The sequence below is a fragment of the Meles meles genome, chromosome 15 (assembly GCF_922984935.1).
Source record: "Meles meles chromosome 15, mMelMel3.1 paternal haplotype, whole genome shotgun sequence".
NCBI classification, from domain to species: domain Eukaryota; kingdom Metazoa; phylum Chordata; class Mammalia; order Carnivora; family Mustelidae; genus Meles; species Meles meles.
The window spans coordinates 35315387-35336840 of record NC_060080.1 but is presented as its reverse complement, the minus strand read 5'-3'; the positions used below and the strand labels follow the sequence as shown (position 1 = coordinate 35336840).

The following is a 21454-nucleotide window of genomic DNA, read 5'->3' as shown; positions in this document are numbered from 1 at the left end:
CCTGGTATATGGAGATGGGGATGGCATTCTGCAGGTGGGAGAGAGAGAAAAATAGCCACAGAGAAAAATATATTACATATTTTTCCAGTTTTAAAATGCTGGAATCCTAAAATGCTCATCTTCTTTAATGTGTATAACAAAGCCCCGTTGTGGTCACATTCTCACCTGTTCTCATGACATTCCCTAAAGGCCGTGGGGCTTTTCATGCTTGTTTCACTCTTGAGCAAATGAAGCTTTTGGGGGCAGAGTCAAGGTCTCCTAAGTGGAAGCCCAGCCAGGCTTTGGATTCAGGTCCTCTGGTTCTGGTGACTCTGGAGGTTTCCTTCTGGGCACGCTGCCAGTTTCTATTCCCCAGGGCTGTGTGGGAGGAAGGCCCTGTCTCCAAGGAGATTTGATCCAAGTGTCCTTGTTGTCCCTGTGGCAGCAGGGATGACAGATTGAAGGCCCTGGGACATGCCAGGTGCTGGCCATCCCGAGCAAAGGCCCCTTGGGCCATGATTGCCAGATTCCGCCAAAGAAACGCCACATGGGCTGGGCCTTCTGAGGTCCCAGGTGGCCAGGGCAGTTCCAGCTGGCTTCAGTGTGCAGAGGAAGGGCTGCATGGGAAGAGACCCACTCAGGCCACCCGAGGGGACAAAGACAGTTAACATTTGTTGAGTTCTGGGAATGAACCAGGAAGTGTGCTAAGCACTTCCCGTGAATTGTCTCAGATGCAAGCACTGTTCTCCTACCTATGGTTGAGAAAACTAAGGCCCAGAGACCGGATACGAGCTGAGTAGAAGGGGCACAGTGTACCCAGAACCATCAACCGATGATGGTTGCATTTCCGGTGGTATCTCTGGGGTTAGCCTGTGTTCCAGCTCTGGGTGCCATGGACAGTATCCCTCTTTTCCAGCCTCCTAGAGTCAGGATCTCTCCACTTTGCTCTCCTATCTCCCCAGGCCTAAACCCCAGGGTTTGAACTGGGAGCTGTGGCCAGCCTGGTTCAAACCCCACCCCCCATGTCCTGTTGGATCGAAGCCTCTTCCCGGAAGGGCCCCAGTCCTCCCTTGCCTTTCCTGGTGGGGCCACTCGGAGCAGTGAGCACTCCCCCATCTTGCAGATGCTGCCCAGACACCGCAGCACCCCGGGGAAGGAAGAGGGGCTGTGTGCTGAGAGCTGACCTCTGCCCACAAGTGATGCAGGATTTAGGCGGCTTGAACCCTTACCACACTGAGGATACCCGAGAGGCAGGTTTTGAAGTTAGAGGAGGGAGATTCTGAGGTGAGTGGAGCCCAAGGGGAGAGCTGGGTCCCCCACCCTTGCAGCCCTGAAGGAAGGAGGCTTCAGAGAGCTTCATTGTGTCCCCTGCAGTTTGAGAAATGGGGTGGACTGATGTCTCACCTCTACCTGCACACTCGAGAGAGCCGGGGACAGGCTAATTGCTGTGTGGGCAGAGCCAAGGAAGGGGCTGCTGGCCCACGCAAGGGAGCGTGTGAGGGGGTCGGGTGGGCTCTCAGGCTGGGTCCCAGGAGGCTGCCTGAAGCATGAGCAGACCCCAGCGACAGAGGCTGGAGCTGCCACAGGGAGTCCAGGCTCCTTGGTGCCCTGAGGCCTCCGTGAAACAGCCCAGTCATGGGGGTGGCCAGGCAGGCCCTGGAGACCCGTGGAGGGGCCTGTGGGAGCGAGAGTTGTAGCTTGAAACCTCCCACACCAGAGCGAAGGTGCAGGGCAGCTCCGGTCCGGGTGGCCTACAGGCCGCACCCCACCAGGCACCCTGTGTTCGAGGCGAAGGGTTGGAGAACTGTCATGTGCCCTCACCAAGCAGCTCCCCAGGCCTGCCCGTTGTCTATCCCTCCACCTGAGGGCAGGCAGAAGAAGAGATTCAAGCATCAGTAGGTGACACAAAGTGACAGTGACTTTCCAATCCCATAGCTGGGCTGCCCAGCACCATGGTGACATCCCCGAGGGCCGTGGCAAGCAGAGGAAGGCTGTTTGGGGGCCCAGAGGTTTCTTGAGCTCTTGTGAAGGGGGATCCCTCATGTCCTCTCCACCCAGAGGGGACTCCCTCACAGGCAGAGGCTCTTGGTGGGGCAAGGACCCAAACCCGGAAATCGTATTGAGGATCTCTCTCTCTCCCCGCTGCACCATTTGGACAGGGGCAAGCAGAGCTAGGGTCCCCAAAAAAGACCCAGGAAAAAGAGAGACTCGGGGCTCCTTGGAGCCAGGTTTGGAGTACCTGAGGATGAGGAATTTGAACTTGGGCCTGGAGTGGAGAGGATAGTGAGCAACAATGGCCGAAGGTCCAGAAGACCTAAGACTCGTGAGTGGGGGTGCTGTGGGCCCCTCACGAAGGAAGGATGAGAGGACAGCCCTCAGGCAGCTGAACGTGCTCACCACTGCCTCCTCTCAGATGTTGTTCATACAAGGAAACAACCTTCTTTCAGACTTGAAAGGATCCCTTCATCTCCCCCTTCCAACTCCCATCCTGGGTGCTCGCTTCGGCAGCACATATACTAACTCCCATCCTGGGGCTCTCCCTTCTGTCCCCCAGTGTGAGGGAAACCGCAGCTGAAACCCATAAGGCTGAAGTGTATGCAGCCCACAAGGTGAGGCTCTCCTGCAGCCTTTCCTAACTTTTTTGGGTCTGATACACTGCCAAAGAGTATCTGGAAACTCCCAGACTCCCTCTGGGGAAAGCTTGCTGATGCCCACAGGCCCACACCACTGTCAGGGCCTGTCAGCCCCACTGAGGCCCGTGTGAGGAGTCCTGCTCCTGGCCTCCTCTCCCTCCACTCCCTCCTGCCCTTTCTCCTTCCTGAATCCCCCAAGGGCCCAGTGAGGGGGCCAGACTGGGAGTGACTGGGGCTCTGGAAAAGCCCTGAGGGTATGGGGTCTGGAAGGAGGCAGGAAGGGGTCTGTAGTGGGGCAAGGATCACAGCAGGGGAACACATACCCCAAAGAAGGGTCATATGAGGGACATCTCATTGGTGGCAGCTGTGGTGGCAGGTCCCCAAGGCCCATGGGACATGGGGCCTGGCGGGGAAGGGCAGCTGTCCTATTTTGTCACAGCTCAAAACTCCTCCCCTCGGAAGAAAGCATCCTGAGTACTGCAAGTTCAGGGGGTGTCCCAAGTAGCTGGGGGGGTGTGCGATTCTGCAGAGGGTGGCGCTGGTCTGGGGAGTTGCTTCTTTGGGATATAGCTTCCTGACACCACGCCAGGAGTCAGGCCATCCTGGAGGTGTGGTGGGCGTTTCCTAGCTGATGTATGGAACGTGGGAGATAGGGTGGGATCTTATCCGCATGGTTGCTTTGGGATGAAAGGGCCAGGCAGTGTGTATTGGCTTCCTTACTTTCTGGACCATGACCCTGGGCAAATCCTTTAACCTTTTTGGGTCTCACTTTCATTATCTGCAAAGTGAGATCGTGACCCTTTCCTCCCAGGGCGGCTGTGAAGACAGAATGCTCAGTGAGTCCCTGCTTGTGGGAGCTTGCTAAGAGCAAAGGTGGCCAGTGTGCAAGGACTTGGCCTCAGAGAGCTTGGCTTCTGACCAACAGCTTCTCACCCTCCTTCCGGAGCTCCCAGCGTGAGGTCCAGCCTGTCCAGCAGGATAGGACCCTCCCGGCCTGTCTCCTGCCCTGGAAACAGTTCTCCTTGCCTCAGTGGGTGCACAACTCCGGACTATTTTCTTCCCCTGAGGATCTGAAAGTTGGAGCTCATTGGCTGGCTCAAAAAAAAGAAAGGGGGGGGGTGCAAATTCTCTCGTGCATGCTGTAAAGGAGGGGGGTGTCTCAGGCTCTGTTTCCATGGAAACCACTGGCACAGGCTGGCTCCTCGGGGTGCAGAAAAGGGAAACTTGGCGGAGGCTTTGGGCACCTGGCTCCTGGGTGGTTTCCCAGGGCTGAGCAAATGGTTAGGAGTCTGGCCTCCCAAGGGGCAGGAAGGATCTCCCTCCCAAACTCAGGGCCCCTCACCCCTTTCCTCCAGCACCACCATCCGCCAGGAGATCTGGCAAGGTCCCTCAGCCTCCCTAATGTGGTCCCAACCTCAGACCCAGGTGGGGACAGATAACAGGCCTTGGAGGGACAGGGTGCCCTAGGGGTGTAAGGAGTGCAGGAGGGTTCCCCCCTGCAAGGCCCCATGTGGGAGGGAGGCGGATGAGGGTGGGGGGACAGATGAAGCAGCTGGAAGGACCCCTGTGCGCGACCCAAGTAATGTGGCCATGGCAGCTTCACCCTTTCCGGCAGCTCCCATCGGTGAGGCCATTTTCCACCCAGAGACCCAGAATGATGTCCCCAGAAAGGATGCCCAGCACCGGCGTGGCCAGAGGATGTGTGCAGGGCAGCCGGAAGGACACCAAGAAGACCCCAGGCTTAGGAGGAGCCCAGATCCTTCTTTGCAGCCCATCTTGACTGAGCCAGCCTGAGGTTGTCTGTGGGGGCAGCAGGGAGGGGAGGGGCTGGCCTGTTCTGGAACTGCCTCCGGGGAGGCTCTCCAAGCTCCCCCGCCCCACCCACCCCTCTGAATTCCTCATTGATCGGAGCTCTCCTCCCCGCAGTGGAAGCTCTCTGCACCCACCACTCCACCCTCCTGTGACCGAGGTAGGGGAGCAGAGAGTGTGTGTGTTAGAGGAAGAGACAGACAGCGGGGGAGGCAGAGAGAGCAGCCGCCAGCTCAGCAGCGGGAGCAGAGGGCACAGCCAAGAGCCGGGCAAAGGGGCTTCAACAGGCTCAGAGGGAAGGATTAGAAACCCTTAATACCGAGAGTGGGACAGAGAACCTGGGAAGGGGACCGAGAATCCGTTGGAGAGGCATGGGGAGGGAGAGAGGGAGGGAGAGGGAGGGAGGGGGAGGGAAAGAGGGAAAGAGACAGGGAGGGAGGGAGAGGGCTTGAAAGAGGCAGGAGGCAGAGCAGAAGGGGTGGAGCGGGTAGAAGCAGGCGGGGCGGGAGGGGTGGGCAGGGGGCGGGCGAGGAGCCGCCCGTGTAACAATTACGTGTGGGTCCAAGCAAACATGAGGCAGCTGCCAGCCGGCCAGGCAGTCCTGTTCTCAGCTGCAAAGAGGGGAGGCCGGCAACAGTTTCCTTCAGCGCCCAGGATGCATCGGGCGAAGGTAGGCGCTGGCGGGGCTGGGGGCTCACCCAGGGGTGCGGAGCCAGGGCTTCTGAGGGTGGCCCTGGACCAGGGAGCCCTGTTGTGCTTCCTCCTTTGATCTCAAGTGCTGTCGTCCCCTGTAGGGTCACTTTTGAAAAAGTAAGTGTTGGGGTGTCCTGTCTGGGAGGCTGGACATCCGGGGGGGCCCCCTCTGGACCCGAGAGGCGTTAGGTGTTTGTGGGATAGAAGGTGGTTGGAGGAGGAGTTAGCTTGGAGTCAGGCATGTGGCTGGTGCAGTTCTGTCCGGTCTCTGGGGCAAGTGCCAGAGTAACTGACCCTGACCCTGACCCTGAGACCGGGCCCACAGCCCTTCGAGGTGTGGGAAGGCTGAGTGCTGGGAGCGGGTGCCTTAGGCTTAAAAGCTGGGCAATGAGTGTTGCTTTTAATCATTCAGGAGATGAACACACCACTTCCCAAAGGGCCCTGAACCCCTGAAAAAGAATGTATACTCCACTCCGCTGGGTGGCTGGGAGGTTGGAGAGAGAAAAGGCAAAGGAAAATGCCGGGACAGCGTTCAGGAAATAGTAACAGGCTGTTGGGAAGGCTGAAGACTTAGTGAAGAACGAGGGAGAGGAAAGAAAATAAGCCGGTTCCCAGACTACAGCTCGCACTCAGGGAATCCGTCCGGATGCCTTGCAAGCCTCTCACGTGTTTGGGATAGTCTTGTTTGGGAAGGAAGAAGCAGCATCAGGTTAGATCTGGCGGCTCATAACAGAACGCCCCGGCTAACAGTGGTTTGAACGAGTTGGTTGCGTTTCTGTCTCATGCAGAAGTCCAGAGGGAAGACATAGAAGGCTGGCACGGGGGCCCCTGGGTCAGCAGGGGCTCAGGCTCCATCTGTCTCATTGGCTCCCATTCTTGAGGTTACCTTAAAGTCCAACATGGCTGCTGGAGCTCCAGCCAGCACGTGTAGGCAGCAGGAAGTAGAAACTGGAGTAGGCAAAAAACAAAAACAAATCTCAGATAAAATCAAGGTCTCGAGAGTAAGGAAGACTAGATACAGGGCTGTCATCCTTCGGTCTCCCTCACCTTCAAACCCCACCCCCACAAAGGTGGATTCCTGCTTCTTTCTCATGCTCAAGGACAAGCAGCCCAGAGTCAGCTTGCTTCCAGAGTCCGGTGGTTCCAGGCCACACTTCGGCAGAGCCTGGGCGACCCCTGCCCTGTCTGGTCCATCTCCCAGGGGTGCCAGGAGGATTAGCAGAGGGGTTGATGGCATGAAACACTTTCAGCCTGGCAATGGGGCCCACTGAAAGGTGCTTTCTCTCCTGCCACCTCCAGTCTCCCCAGCAACCTCCAGGGCAGAAAGAGAGAAACCGTGTGCCTGGTTCCAGGCGTCCGTTCATGCGCTCGCTTCACACGCCCACCCCAGCCAGCATGGGTCCTGGGCATCCGCACACCCGTGTGAGCATGCCCTTCACGAGCATGCCCGGTGACTATGCCCACAGCTGGCAGCACACACACAGAGGCAGGCGCTTCTAAACCCGGGCTGCGCATGGCTGCACACAGCCCGATCTATCCACCCACCAGGAGACAAGCCTCCTTCCTCTGCTCCGCTTTCCCTAACTGCCAAGAGGTCACTCCCTGCCCCCACCTGGTGAGCAGAGGGTGTGGCTCGAGTCCCGCAGGTGTATCTGGCTCTTTCCTTGGCCACTGTGATCCCATACATGCCCTCCGTACCCCTATGACTTTCTCCTGGGCCCCAGTGGATCTCACTGCGCCTTAAGCCTGCTGGTGGCCTTCTTGGCGCTGAGCCGGCCAGAGACGAGCAAGTCCCACACCTTCTGGTGCTGGGCCAGGTAGGGACAGTGGTCCTAAGGAAGCCGCCACTGGGCCCCTCACCAAGGTCAGCAGGGGGATTGGTGAAAAAAATCCTCTCGAGTGGCAGCAAGGACTGCAGTTCAGAAAACAGGATGACCCAACTCATGCGTCCTCAGCTGCCTGTCGGTCATGGTCAGCAGCTGCCCCCAGTGACACCCCATGGGTGTTCAATCCCTCGGCCTCTCTGTGCACTACCCGGTCCTTTATGGATCCTTGGGACATCCCAGGAGGGTGGGAACACCACCTCCCCTTCTACAGACATTGAGGCTCAGAGAGGGAGCAGCGTACTTAGTTTGAACTCCGGGAGCTCCTAGGGGAAAGGAACAAACAGAATCACGGGTCTCCTGGGGGCAGGCACTAGCTACTGTCCTAGGTCTTTGGGGATTGATGTCTTCATGGTCCAGGACATGAACTGGGAACCTCTATACCTGCATTATCTCCCTGGACCCCCAGGGCAGCCCCTGAGATAGCCTTTGGTACTATATCCCACTCTACAGATGAGGAAACGGAGGTCTACCTTAAATTGCAAGCTACGAAGTAGTACAGATAGAATCTGAACCCTGTTCCATTTTACTCCAAAGCCCAGTTCTCTAGGGCTTGGTGGGGGCCTGGGGAGCTCCTGGAAGAGAGTGGCTTGCTTGTCACCGGCAGCTGGGAAAGTGCCCCATCCCAGCTGGAGGCTGGCTTCATGGCTTTGTGGCCCATTGTTCCTCCTGAAACCTTTAGTGAGAGTATAGTAAACAGACCCCATCCCTAGCCATATCCCCTGGTTTAGCCGTATCACCACAAGCCAGCCACAGATCCCTTTCCGGGTAGTAGATCCAGGGCCGCAGGAAAGGACCCCCATCTTTTGAATTCAGGATCCCTTTTCTTATCAAAATCCTTCCCCAGAGTGGGAGGTGCTCTGCCGATTCCAGCTGGCTTGGGGCCCACCTGCTCTCTCCGCCCCACTCTGAGGCATCTCTGGTGACGCCCAGGAGCAGCTGTGGAGTCCTGAATGTGGCCTCTGTGAGGGAGAAGGGCAACCTTGGTTTCCAAGGCAAAGAGAGAAAAGGAGAGAGAACTTGGCAAGTCTTCCTTAGCTGGTCCTCCAGATGGGGGTGGGGGGAGCAGGAAGGAAACAGGACAGGAAGGAGGGCACAGTGGGCCGTCAGTCCCTGTGTGCTGTGCCCTCAGCCCAGCTCCCTGTTCCCAGCTGACTGATGTTTCCCTTGAACAGGTGCATCTGTCAGCTGTGATCAGCCTACGTCCTAGAATGCCACAGAACAGCCATGTGACAGGGACAGAACCAAGGGGACTCGCAGGCACCAGAGTGGGAGAGGGGGAGCTAAGCTGAACTTTGGCAGGACAGCCCAGAGGGGGCCTGTCCCACCTCCCAGTTGGCCCAGCCTCGTGCCTCTCATCTCTGTCCAGCCTCCCGCCTCAGGTCTCTGTCCAGCAGCCGCTGAGCCCCTCAGGCACGGGTCTATGCTGTGCTCAGCTAGGCAAAGCAGGCGCTGGTCTTCACAGGCCGCATCTCCACTCTGTGCCCACCACCACCCAGCCCCATCTCTGACACACGTCTCCAGGCCAAGCAAGGGGTAAACCCGAGGCCACCTGCTGCGGGTGCCATTCCCCTATGCCAAGCCCACCCTGACTCTGGTTCAAGATCCCCTCTCAAGATGGACTTTCTGAGCAGTGACCCCCCAGAGAGCCAGCTTCTACCCCCAGCTCCACCCAGCTGACCCTGCGAGTTTGGGCAGGTCCATCCCTTCTCTGAGCTTCAGTCTCCCCATGTGGGCCTTAGATACGCTCATAGCCTGGGTCGGGCCCTCACCCAAGGCCTGTGCCTTGTGCTGACCGGCAGGGGCCAGTAGTAGAGGCAGGGGACACTATCGAAAGTGCCAGGAGGCAGATCCGATGGGCATACATATGCCCACTGGCTTGTCACGGAGCCCCATCTGCACATTTGATATCGGAGGGCTCCAGCCACGAAAGGATAGTGGCCTGGGGTTGGGGGTAACACGGCTGTACCTTGTCAGCTGTTAGCCTGGCTCTGCATCAGGAGGACCTAGGCTCAGTCCTACCTCCTTCATGCATTAGCTGTGTGTCCTTGGGCAGGTTAGTTAGCTCTTCTGTGCCACTGTCTCCTCATTTTCCTGGGGGAAATATCATCCTCCTCCTAGATAAATGAGGTCCCATATCAGCCTGCTCAGCCCAGCCCAGGGCATACAGCAAGAGCTCCATGAATGGTTGGAGGGTCAATGTCAGTATTTTCTGATTACTGAGTAGAGCCTGGGAAGGTCACGCCAACAGGAGAATGTCCTCTACGAGCATACTGAGCACCCCTCCCCCAGGTTAATGAGACACCTGCATTGCCTGGGCAGCAAGGGCCAGGTGGGGAGCTTGTGTCCTAGCCCAAGTGGCAGCCGTCAGAGGCAGGGCAGTGATGACCCAGTCCTCCCCTCCCCTGCTCCAACGTGTGCGTGCTCGTGCAAGTGTTGGCAGGAACTTAGGCCCAGCTCCCGCCTCAGCAGGCGAGCTGCCCGGCCTGCATCTGTAGGTGCCCAGGGGTGGGTGGAAAATCGAGGCTCCCCCAAGCCTCCCCACCCCAAATCGTCGGGGCCTGCACGACACGACGCCCACCGCCACTTCCTGCCATCTGTCCCAAGTGATAGAAATAGAGCGAGCAAGGAGGAGTGGTTGCTCAGGGAGCCAGCCCGAACTGCCAAAGTCCCCAGGACAGGGCCGGGGGGGGGGGGGGCGGGGGGGTGCAGGCAGCCCCACATCTGAGCGGCTCTGGCTCTGCGTGTTCCCAGCTGGCCCAGACTCTGGCCCCGAGGCAGCCCTCCTAGGAGGGGTCGGGGCGGGGAGGGAGACCGAGAACCTGAGACCCCTTCCTCCCACAGATAAGGCCTAGAACTTCCCATTGGTTGGCATGAGCCCGCCAAACCTTAGTGGCACTTTCAGATCTACCGACAGCTTTATAAAAATAGAACAGCGCGGGCCCCACTGAAACAGATAATGCGGCCCGCAGGCAGCCAGATGTGGGGGAAGCTCCCAGGTGATTCTGATACCCAGCAGCGGAGCAGAGTGAGTGGGCTGGCTCTCTCTCTGGAAATCATAGGACAGTCGCTTGGCCCCGCCCCGTTCTTGGCCCCCGCCCCTTGCGCTAGTTAGGCAGAATTTGCTCTCCATCGGGATGGGGATTAGGGATAATCCGGCTCCTGCTGGGGTTTTGTATGCCACCGCATTTAACCTTCCCCAGGGTCCTATAAAGGCATATTAGTCTCCCTCTTTTACAGATGAAGACTAAGCGTGGTTGAGTACTTTGTCCAGAGCTGTCCAGCCGAGGTGACGGTCTGGCTGACTGCAGACCTCTTCCCACTGTACCTGGTAGCGGGAAATAACATTAATCTGCCTGAAATCCCCCCTCCCTGGCTAAGTGTGTCTCATGAGCCGCACCTGGTGGGTCCTGGTGGTCCTTATGCAACCATTCACGCTATTTCTCTCCCACTTTAGTTAGGCCCAGTCTGCAATTCAGAATCCCCATGACTAGCCTTGGGCTCCACGAGGACAGTCCCTGCCAAACAGCACCAGCACCGTCCTGGGATAGACAGGGACCCAACGGATGGCTCCTGAGGCCCACAGCAGTTTTTCCTTCTGACATTCTCCACTAACCCCAGCTGCAGGGCGTACAGCAAAGAATCATGAAGTGATGAAGCCCCAGTTGTCCATCAACCCCCTACCCGTCCCCCACCTCGCTTCCTGGACGGAAATAAAGACCTTACTCGTTGAGGCTGTTTCTGTCCTGAATAAGATCATTAATAATGGAGAAGGTGCCTTTCTGATCCAGCAGAGGCAGGACCTGTGTGTGCGTTTGTGTGTGCAAGTACGTGCGTGTCTGTGCATACAGGGCCCCTCCCTTAGCCTCCCTGGTACCCCGAGACCCCTGGGTACCCCTGCTCACCCCTTCTTTCTGCCCCACCAGGAAGGGGAGTGCTCGCTCTTGCTGCAGCTCTGGGCACCGCTGACCAGCCTCGTTGCCAGGGCGAGCCTTGGAGGAGGGAAGGAATGTGGGAGTGGTGTTGAGCGTGTGTGTTGGGGAGGCAGCTTGGAGGGTGATGGCTATAGAGATGGCGTGCCCAACTGGGAAGGCCCCAGAAATCAGGGTAAAGGGTGTGGACGTTACCCTGTCTAGGTGGCCACTTCACCAAAAGCTGACCAGGCAGGCAACAGACTGTCCAGCCCTAAACATGAATGGGCCTCGGGGAGCCATGAGCCAACCCAGGACCTGGAAGGTTCTCTCACCTCACTGGTGCCTGCGGGGTGCAGCAGACCAGCATTTGTACCAACTCCTCGGTTCAGGGGACCTTGTAGGGCTTTCCTTACTCCTCATGCTCAGAAAAACCTGTACCCAAGACATGAGAGAGCCTGAGAGTCCAGATGCTTCCTTCCTGGCTCCTTCTGTAGCCAGGGAGGAGGTACAGGACCCAGGCAGGGACCTGGAGCTAGGGACCCCACTGAGAAGACCCCCCAGAGCAGCCTCCAGGTCCTGGGGACAGCAGGGCCATGAGGCCCGTGGAGGTCCCAGGCCCAGTGCCCCAGGAGGGAAGCGGGAGCAGCAGGGGCTGGGGTGCTTGGCCACAGCAGGGGGCTCTCGCTGGCCTCTTCTGGGGGGTGACTGTGACTGAGGGCCGGCTGTCCCTTGGCTCGCTATTTGCTTCGGCTTATCCTCCCAGCCTGGCTCTCTGTCCTTTCTGGGGAGGCTGTGGCTGGCCCGGGACCCCTGTGGCTGATTCCTTTCCTGTTGTCATCAGCCCGGGTCAGTCTCTGCTTCTTGCACCCTAGAGCGGACCGATGCAGGGGCTCTGTTTGGGGCCCCGGGTCTGCAGCACTTGCCCAACTGCTCGCCTGTTCATTGGCTTTGGGGACGACACAGAGTTAGCACACATGGAACCTCACGACCCTGGAAGGATATCCCCAACTCACCACCCTGGTGGCCATTGTCCTGGCCAACCAACCCGACCTCTTAGAACTGGTGCCCACACAGGGGGTGCTCCCTCCTGCAACTGGAGCTCAGGCCATGTGTCCTGGGTAGAGGGACCCTGGGGACAAGACTCGGGGGCAGGTAAAGGGTGATCCTGCCCTGGAGATTGGGGTCGGCCTGGAGGTCCTCTCTGAGTGGGGGCTCAGGGCTGCTCTGCCTGTCCCTGCTGCAGGAAGTGATGAAGGTGTCAGATGGCAGCCTCCTGGGAGACCCCGGGCGCACACCACTGAGCAAGAAGGAGGGCGTCAAGTGGCAGCGGCCACGGCTCACCCGCCAGGCCCTGATGCGGTGCTGCCTGGTCAAGTGGATCCTGTCCAGTGCCGCCCCCCAGGGCTCAGGTAGGGGCGGTGGGGAGCTGGGCAGAGGGCGGGAGTGGGTGTGGGGTGTCTGATCTGAGCTCTCCTCTCTCTGAGGGCTCAGAGACCAGCTGGGGACCCCAGCCCAGGCCGAACCACCTCTGCTCTGTTGGGAGAGTATGTTTTCATTCATTCATGTAAGCAAGGCCACTGCACTCAAGGCAGGACCCGCGGAGGGTGGGGACAGAGGATTGGGATCATGCTGAGGTGTCCTACCTAGGTTGCTGGATAGAGCGAGGGGTTTGAGTCCGACAGGCCCGGCTGGCTCTGTCTACCGTCTGAGGGTCACCTGGGGCAGTTCACGTGTCCTTCCTAAGTCCTCTGTGAAAAGGACGGGCAGCAGTGCATGCCAAGGCCCAGAGAGGAGACGGCCCCGGCCCTCGCCCTGCCTCAGTTCTACCCAGTGCACCCCAGGGCCTGTGCTGGCTGCTCGCCTTGGGCAGCACCGGGGATGGGGGGGGGGGTGTCGTTCCTGAGGGGTCTTAGGAAACACCGAGTTGTTCTCGGTGATATTTCACGTGTGAAATGCTAGTGTGCCCAGATGAGGCGCTTCTCCTTCAGGAAACTTCCTGGGCTCTGGGTGCAGAGAACAGTCAGTGCCTTCAGTGTCGCTCAGTCCCTGAGGTCAGCGAGGCCCCGCGGCAGTGTCTGGAGTGCCGGTGCCTGTGGAAGGCAGGCGCAGGGCCAAGACACTACACCCTTGTTGTCAGGGGTTTTTCCATTCAGATGAAGCAGGTCAGAGAGACAGATTTCTGGGACGGCTTGGGGGAAGAAGCCAAGGCTGAGGAAAGCACATGGATGTCCCTGAGGCTGAGGCGGCCTTGTCATCAGGGGCCAGGATTCGAGGGTGCAATGGCTGGACCAGCTGCTGCTATGCCTGGGGGTCCCTCCTGGGCTGTGAAGGCCCCACATGGAACTGAGAGCTGGCCGGCTGCAGTGGCCTCTGAGATGGGCCCAAGAGCGGGGGAGTACAGGGGAGCCCAGGGCAAACGCTCTAACCCCAGCACCCCACCCAGGAGGAGCGGCCAGCCTTGGTGGGAGACTGTGTCCCTCACTAGCCCTGGGGGGCCTATCCTCAGTGACCCAGAGGCTGGGACGCTGACCTGCTCTGCATGTCTCCCCAGCTTCCAAAAGTCCTTCCTGTCAGGATACCGGAACATCTCTCCAAGAGCCTGGCTAAGCTACCAAGAGGGTAGACTGCTTCTCAAGTCTGGCTCCCCAGAAGGACAGTGGGACTGGGTTTCTTCAACTATAAAACTGTCACCAGGGGCGCCGGGGTGGCTCAGTCGTTAAGCATCTGCCATGGTCCCAGGGTCCTGGGATCAAACTCCCGCATCAGGCTCCCTGCTCAGTGGGAAGCCTGCTTCTCCCTCTCCCTCTCCCACTCCCCTAGGTTGTGTTCCCTCTCTCATGTGTCTCTCTCTATCAGATAAATAAAATCTTAAAAAAGAAGAGAAAGAAAGAAAGAAAGTCACCGTGTCCCTTGGGTTTTGGGTCCATCACTCTGCTACATCTGAATTGTCTCGTGGCCTGTGCCGGGGCCTGGTCCGCAGTGGGCTCTTCCACTGTCCCATGAGGCCAGCTGCTTCCGGGCGTGGGCACCAGGGTAAGGTCAGCAGGCCTTGCCAACGCTGGCCCTTGGCCACACTTCTTGGTTGTCAGAGGAGTCGCTCAGGCAGCAGCAATGGTGTGTGGGACCCGGTGGTGGGAGCTGGTGTTGGCAGAAGCAGGGAGCAGGGAGGAAGTCCGTACGCAGATTGAGGGTCAGCTCCGGGGAAGATAAGCGGTGGTCCCTGCCGGGATGAGGGGTGCAATGGAGCCGACCTGACAGCTGGTGGCTGGCTTGTCACCCTGCCAGCAAGCTGTGTAACATCAGCCTGGGGACGAGAAGTTCCCATAGGAACCCATAGGCCATCTTAGACCACGTGGTACTCTGCTGGGGAACAGTGCCAGGCAGCAAGGAGTACAGCCTGCCCGGCCATCTTGTCTACCTGACCCCTGGGCTCCTCAGGCCTGCTGCCCTCTGGGCAACAGTCACCCCTCCTCCTCTCTCTTCTCCTCCCCCTCCCTGACCCTCGAACAGATGGTTCACGACCATCCACGAGTGAGTGGAGATCCGTACCCCAGGACATCTGTTCTTCCAGGAAGTATGGGCGAGCAGATGTATCATCACTCTGCCCCCCAGGAAGGCTCCCCTTCTCCATCGTCCTTCCCTGCTGAAGGGGCCACCGTGTCAACCTCGAGTCCGTGCTGGCGTTTCTTGATGCTCTGTCTATAAATGACATGGGAACGCTCTTCCTCTTCAGATGGCCCTGGAGACTCCCCACGGGGTCGCAAGTATGGGTTGAGGGGAAGCTGGCAGTGCAGCAGTTGCCGTGGGGACATGAGTCTCTTGCTACGTTCTTACCTGAGCCTTCCGGACCCTCTGCGCCTGCGCTCGGACATCGCCCGTGCACGTGCTGATGGAGCGCTGCACACACACGCCCGGGCCTTTAGAGCCAAGGGAGAGGTTGATACTCAGTGCCTGATGGGCAGCAGAGGTTCCATGAGAGCTCAGTAGTGACCCACTAGCTCCATGTCAAAAGAAAAGATCTTTGACAAAGAAAGATGGCTTTACTCCAAACCTGGGGAGGCCATGGAATGTTCCTCCTGGGGACGGCCATTGGCCTGCAGAGCATGCTACCTTGCCTGGAATGCAATGGGTGCTCGTGAATGCGCAGGGTCACAAGGCCCAAGGGGCAGAGCTGCTGGTCTGTGGCCTGACGTGCTGCCTAGCCCTTGCTCGCTCTCAGGAAAGCAAACGGTTTCGAGCAGCACGCTTCAGGCGGTGTACAGGAAGGCCCAGCCAAAGCTTACTTCCTTTCACCAGCTGGGAGCGCAAGGTGCAACCTTTCGTCTTCCACTTCGGAGGGAATATTTTGACTTGGCTGTACTTGTGTATAACAAAACCCCCAAATAACAGTGGCTTAATTTAGACAAACATACGAGAAATCTGAGCTAAGCAGTGGCTGGCACCAGGTTAGCAGCTTGGGGATGCCAGAATCAAGGTCTCTGGGGTTTTGGGGTTTTTTGCGGGAGGGCGGTTGCCCCTTTCGTCACAGCCCCAAGGTAGTTGCTTTGGTTCCAGCCATCACGGCTTCATTCTAGGCAAAGGGAAGGAGGAAATGGTAGTGCCTTGATCAGGAAAACAACACTCTCATGGAAATGTCTGGAAGATTTCTTCCTGTATTTCATTGGCCAGAACTGAGCCACCTTGATGGCAAGGAAGGTGGGGGAATGTTGGTTTTTAAAAGCTGGTTACATTTCTGCCCCCAAGAGAATCTGAATTCCATAGGTGAAAAAGCAGAGGAGAATGAATGCTGATGTGGCATTCTAGGCCACACGGATTTTATGAGGTTGTTTTGATGACAGAATGTGCTGGTGGTGGGGGCGCCTGGGTGGCTCAGTGGGTTAAGCCTCTGCCTTCGGCTCGGGTCATGATCTCAGGGTCCTGGGATCGAGCCCCGCATCGGGCTCTCTGCTCTACAGGGAGCCTGCTTCCTCCTCTCTCTCTGCCTGCCTCTCTGCCTACTTGTGATCTCTCTCTGTCAAATAAATAAATAAAATCTTAAAAAAAAAAAAAAAAAAGAATGTGCTGGTGGCCAGAAGGACCTTAGCCAACTGCCTGGCCCATGCTAGGTGCCCAGTAAATGAAGGGGGTGGACGGGATGGCCAGTCATCCACTGCTCCAGTCATCCACTCATTTCCCTCTACCCTCCTCATCAGAGGGACCCCTTTTCCTCTCCCCATTCTCTGTTCTATAGAGCCACCAACAGTGCTGTGATTTGGTGTCAGTGAGCAGAGACCAGAGGTCAAGAAGTAGCCAAAGGTCAGGACCCTACCCATCCCCCAGCTCTGCGCAGGGCCCCTGGCTCCTGAGCATCCCAGGCAGAAGGCTGGGTGGGAGCAGGCTGTTCCTTTTCTGGCCACGGAGAAGCCCTGGGTCATGGGTGAGGCCCACTGCAGTGAGATCACACTCTCACCCGAATATCACACCAGCGGCACCTCCTCTATTGGTGCTGGGAGCTCCGGAGCAATGCCCACCTCCCCCACCCCCTTCCCAGGCCAGGAAGCTGCAGCAGCCCTTCTGCCTCCAGGAAGAGTGAGCTCCGGGGTCCTGGGGAGCCAGAGCAGGCACAAGGTGAAGGGGCTGGCCTGAGGGTAGGAGTAAGGGCTGCTTGAGGACATCCACCCTGGCAAGGTGCTGGCCATCTCCTGGGTGCTCTGGGCTGAGGGCTGGGTGGTGGCAGGTGGTCTTAGGGAAGGCTGAGAGAACAGGAGGCAGAGACGGAGGACAGAGGAAAGAAGAGGGAAGTGCAGGCCAGAGAGGTCAAGACCCTGAGGGTCAGGGTTGAGAGACAGGCCAGAGAGGGGAGAGAGAGAATTCCAGAAGGAAGGCTCTGAGTGTCAGATTGGGGAGAGGCAGGCAGAGGAAGGACGGAGCAGGCTGGAGGTAGCCTGCACTGTGGCTGATCAGGCCCAGCTGAGGGCAGGAGCTAGGGCCCCCAGGATGGGGCCCGGCCCAGGGGTGGCGGGGCGTGGGGAGACCCCAAGCCCAGCCCGGGGGGCTGCTCTGAGGCTTCAGGAATGCCACCATGGCTGCAAGAAGCACCTGGGAGACATCATCAGCTTCTTCTTCCGCTTCATCTCTGGGAACCTGGCTCGAGGTGAGGGCTGCTTTGACAGGACCGGTCAAGGGAGCAGAAGAAGCAGGTTTGGGACTCAGGACTGCTGAGCCTGCCTTGTAGGGGGTTGGGACAATTAGAGGGGGTGGGGACCCCAAGAGCAGAACTGGAAGGAACCCCTGGCTTAGGGCCCTGCCGTTCAACCGCAGGCAGTGAGTGCCAAGCCGGGCTCCCATGCTCTTGGGCTTGAGGAGGGAGCAGATGTGGGAGGGGGCTTCCTTCTCCGAGAGCTCAGACTTGGGCTCAGCCTGGGCCAGGAGGGAGCTGGAGGCCCAGGGCCAGCCCACCTGCCTTGCCCACACTGACCCTAGTGCCCCGGCCTCTCCCCTTCCCAGAGTCCCTTTCCTGTTCCCCCAAATAGATGTGTGACTTCTGCCGTGAGGATGAAAGAAATTGCTTGATCAGTAACAACCGTCTTTTAAAATCTATGCAACCAACCAATCTGGAATTTCGGGCAGGGACACCATGGGGCCGTCAGGCTCAGGCCTGGGGAGGAGCCCCATGTGGGAGTGACAGCACAACAGGCCAGGTCCCGCTTCTGCTCTGTCTCCTCTGCCCCTCACCAGGATGGGTGTTCCGGGGCCAAGCAGGACCAAGACCCAGCATTGGCCGTGGGGACCGGGAGGCCGGTACAGGGAGAGGGCCTCCTGCGTGTGGAGCCTGGTGTCTTCTCGGCAAGATGCCCTGGGAAGGGTGGTGTCAGGAGCTCCAGACACTGAAAGGAGAGACCCTCAACAGCTTGGGGCTTCTGGTCCTTTTGTCTTTCCCTGTTATTAGAAGGATATGAGGGGAATTTGGCTGAAGTAATCACATGATCCTCTAAAGAGATATCAAATGAAATCCCTGACACATAAACATGAATCAGTGTAGACATGTGATGTATTGGGTTTTTTAACCAAAGATTTAAAAAATGCTTCTGCTGCCCAAAGATGCTCAGAGACCCTGAGGGACAATGTGCCCACACCTGAGTGGGGCTGGGCTGTAAAGCCTGGCCTCTTGTCCCCTCTCTGGGGGGTGGGGGCCTTGTCCCCTGCCCTGACCCGAGATCCGGGCACAAAGCCTGGTACGCCAAATCCTTGTCAAATTAATGAATAATATTTTAAGAAGAATAAAAATACAAAATTGAGCATATAACCAATCATATCAATCATCTCAAAATCGGTCAGATAATAACGATTTCAAATACTGAAAAGCAGTCATAGATCTCTAATCATAAGACAGGATTCTGATATAAGGAAGGTTTGCACAGGGAGATCAGAGGGAGGTCTGAGTCTAAGGCAGGAGTGGCAACCTCAGGGGCCTTTAAGGGAGGGGGACCCAGTGTGGCTGCCAGAAGTGGGGGCCCAGGGTCACAAGCCAGCTTTTCAAAGGCAGTGGAAGCTCTCTCTCTGCTCGTGATGCCCCTTACCCTTGCCTCCCAGCTGCTGACCTTCCCCACCTGAGACAGCCATTGTGGGGGGAAGGGGGATGGAACTTTGCAGACCGTGGGCCGCTCCTCAGGGAGGGGAGACACCTGGGGGTCAGCTTAGTGGCAGAGGGATGAGCCTGGAGTTACCAAGCCTCTGGCATGTCCCCACGGCTGCTTCTACTAGTTGGTCCTGCTTGTTCCTGCTGACTGGTGATCAGGAGTGCCTCTCATGCCCCTGCTCGGCCTGGGCTCTTCATCTGTCCCAGGGGGATGGATATGTGTCATGGTCCCTGCTCCATGGGGCGCTTAGAGAGTCGGCAAGACCCCTCCCTTACTGAGTTTCCCTGAATGGGAGTCTTTATCGTCCAGTAATCTCATGCACCTTTTTCGAGCCTTTTTACATGCTTGATGGGCTTGCAGACTCATGGGAGCTTTTTCTTACTCCCTCTGTGTGTCTCTGTGTCTCCGTCTGTCTTGCAAGGAGGAAGGAGGCTGCAGGTCTGTGTCACCTACGGGTGCAACCTGCCTCCCTTGGCTTCAGTTTCCTCATCTGACAAAAAACAAATAAACAAAAAAAACCAACCAACCAAAAAAAAAAAAAAAAAGGGGACAAAGACTTGACCTTGCTGGCCTACTTCTGAGCTCCTTCCAGCTCTGGATGCTGGTTCTGGGCTTCACAGTAAGTGGGGGGGGTGCAGGAAGCAAGGAGCCCGAGAGCAGGCTGGTGTGAGCGCTGACATGATGCTTGAACACAATGGCTGGACCTCCACATGCAGGACAAGCCGGGGAGGGGCAATTCCTTGTCACCTCTGACTTTTTCCATATTCCCTGTGGGATTGCTCTTCCTGTCCTTGGGGGAATTCTCTGCAGGTCCCGTGGGTGTCTTTCAGGTGTTTGTGCATCCTCAGGGAATCCTGCCTGGCCCAGATCAGAGTTCTAGACCCTCATCCACTTCAAGATCTCCCCCTGCTGGCTTGTCTCAGGCCAGAGTGTGGGCAGGGTCCTAGGCATTTCCACTCCTTGTTCCTTGTTCACCTTGCTTCCCACCTGGTTCTGGTGGTCAGGCCAATGCCAGCTCCCTTCCTTTGCTCACGATGCCCCTTGACCCCATCTCCCAACTGTTGAGACTCGCCCTCTCCAAGCAGCACGAGGAGGAACAGTGAAAGTGGATTCCCCCAGCTCTCTTCCACAGGGTCCGAGGGGCTCTGGGGAAATGCACCCTCTGCCTCCAGGACCATCACCTGGTGGGTGTCCAGTTCCTGCCCCTCCCCCTGGCTGTCTCTGGGCCATTGTAACCATGGCCATCACCTGACCTCCTCCTGGTGTGGGTCAGACCCACCTGGCCCCAGACAAAGTCCCACACCCCAAAGGCTTCCTAGAAGGACCTCAGTTGGACAGAGGACTAGAGCCCTTTGGTGTAGGAGGAGGGAAGACGCCCAGCACACCAACCAACCTTTCCAAAGATGTTCCCTTTCTCCGCCTCACCAACCTTTTCCTTCTCTGCCCCCTGGCGGGGTGAGGAAGGATGAGTCACAGGACCGGTTTCCTAGGCTCTTTGTATGACCTCCAGAGCTGGTCTCTGCTGTTGGGCCAAAGCCACATTTAACACCTGGATGTGAGACGTGATGTGCACATCAAGACGGGGGAGAGCCTTGTCTTCTGAGCCCCTGGCCCCACCAGGCAGCAGGCACCCAGGCCCCCGGGGCTCCCAGGGACGCGGCATGGGGCAGAGGTGGGGAAGGGCCAGGAGCCAGGGAAGAGGGCTGGAGACTGAGATTGAGGCCGCAAAGCCTGGAGGTTCCAGACAAAGCTGGGCACAGCTGGCTTGCATTGTCAAAGCATCATTCTCTGTGTGTTAAAAATATCATTCTTCCACAAATAGATAGTGAGTGTGTGTCAAGGTTCTATTGAAGTACTTAATACGGAAACCAGCAGAATGACAAAGCTGATTCAAAAGAGAAAGAAACACAGGGATTTTTAGAGCGGGTGGAAATAAAAGGGACACAGAGCTATGACCTCTTGGTTAGATTGAAACTAAGAAAGATCCAGGGCAGTCAGACAGCTACCTGCAGGGCTATCTTCTCTGCCAAAGAAAAGAGGAAATCATGGCCTCTTAACAGTTTTACAGGCTTGTGAAATGTCTGGGACCTCATCCCCTGTACCATTCACTTCTGCTCCGCTGGAGAGTCCAAGGCTCTGGGCAGGTGTTGGACAATGCCCTAGCAGGACTGAGAGGCTGGGCAATGCCCAGCTGGCTTTGTTCCCACATTTTTTGAACAGAAGACCATCTCTGGCGCTCCCAGCTGGTAAAAGGTTAACAGGCACGTTAAGAATTTCAAGTTTATTTAAGCACACATCAATTCAAACAGGGCAGCGCCCACCCAAAAGTGGTGAGGACTGCTCCACAGACAGGAGCTAGGGGAGGGGTCTTATAAGGAAGATGTCGACGCAAAGCAAGGAAATATTTGATTGGTGGTGGCTGATGTGGTTGCCTTATTTGGGAAAGCCTGGTTGGCTGCTTGTGATGGGTTGTCCTTAAATTTCATGGGGTTTGGGCTCGGTTGCACAGAACCAAGGGATTAGAGCCATTGCAGTCCAGTGGGCTCCTTGTTTCATCTCTTAAACAATCCCTCCCCCCACCCCACCTTTCGGTCGTCTTTCATACGTGAGGGATTAACTAGCCACTTGTTATTACGGCCACTCTCCGTCACCCTCAGGGTCAAGTTCTGATCTTGTTGGGAATCACAGATTTTGATGTCAGGCTACGGAAGACTTGCTTTTGCTGCTCATCTCATTGTTCATCTTGTTTCTGCTCGTCCGAGCATAGTGAGACCATCTGATGTACTTCTGATAGTTGTGAGCATCTATTTCAGATCCTGGAAGGAACATAGTGCACCAGGGAGATCACCACGATGACTCTCAGGAGGATGATAATGACAAGAGATTGAAGTGTGCTCCTTCACCAGGGCACCCACGAGCCCAAC

At 57.4% G+C, this 21454-nt stretch overlaps 1 protein-coding gene across 2 annotated transcripts in view; it reads left to right on the top strand.

Moving 5' to 3' along the window:
• The first annotated feature begins 4507 nt into the window (after window positions 1–4507).
• The window catches only part of KCNIP3 (potassium voltage-gated channel interacting protein 3), a 72753-nt gene continuing 55806 nt past the window's right edge, over window positions 4508–21454 (top strand). Inside the window, exons 1-2 of one of the 2 annotated variants that reach the window (XM_045980025.1) lie at window positions 4508–4581; window positions 12155–12320. In XM_045980025.1, coding sequence (XP_045835981.1) covers window positions 12161–12320 — 160 coding nt within the window. In that variant the 5' untranslated portion in view covers window positions 4508–4581; window positions 12155–12160. Of the gene's footprint in view, window positions 4582–4962; window positions 5092–12154; window positions 12321–21454 lie in introns of those variants that run through there. The other variant, XM_045980024.1, reaches the window with a different exon arrangement.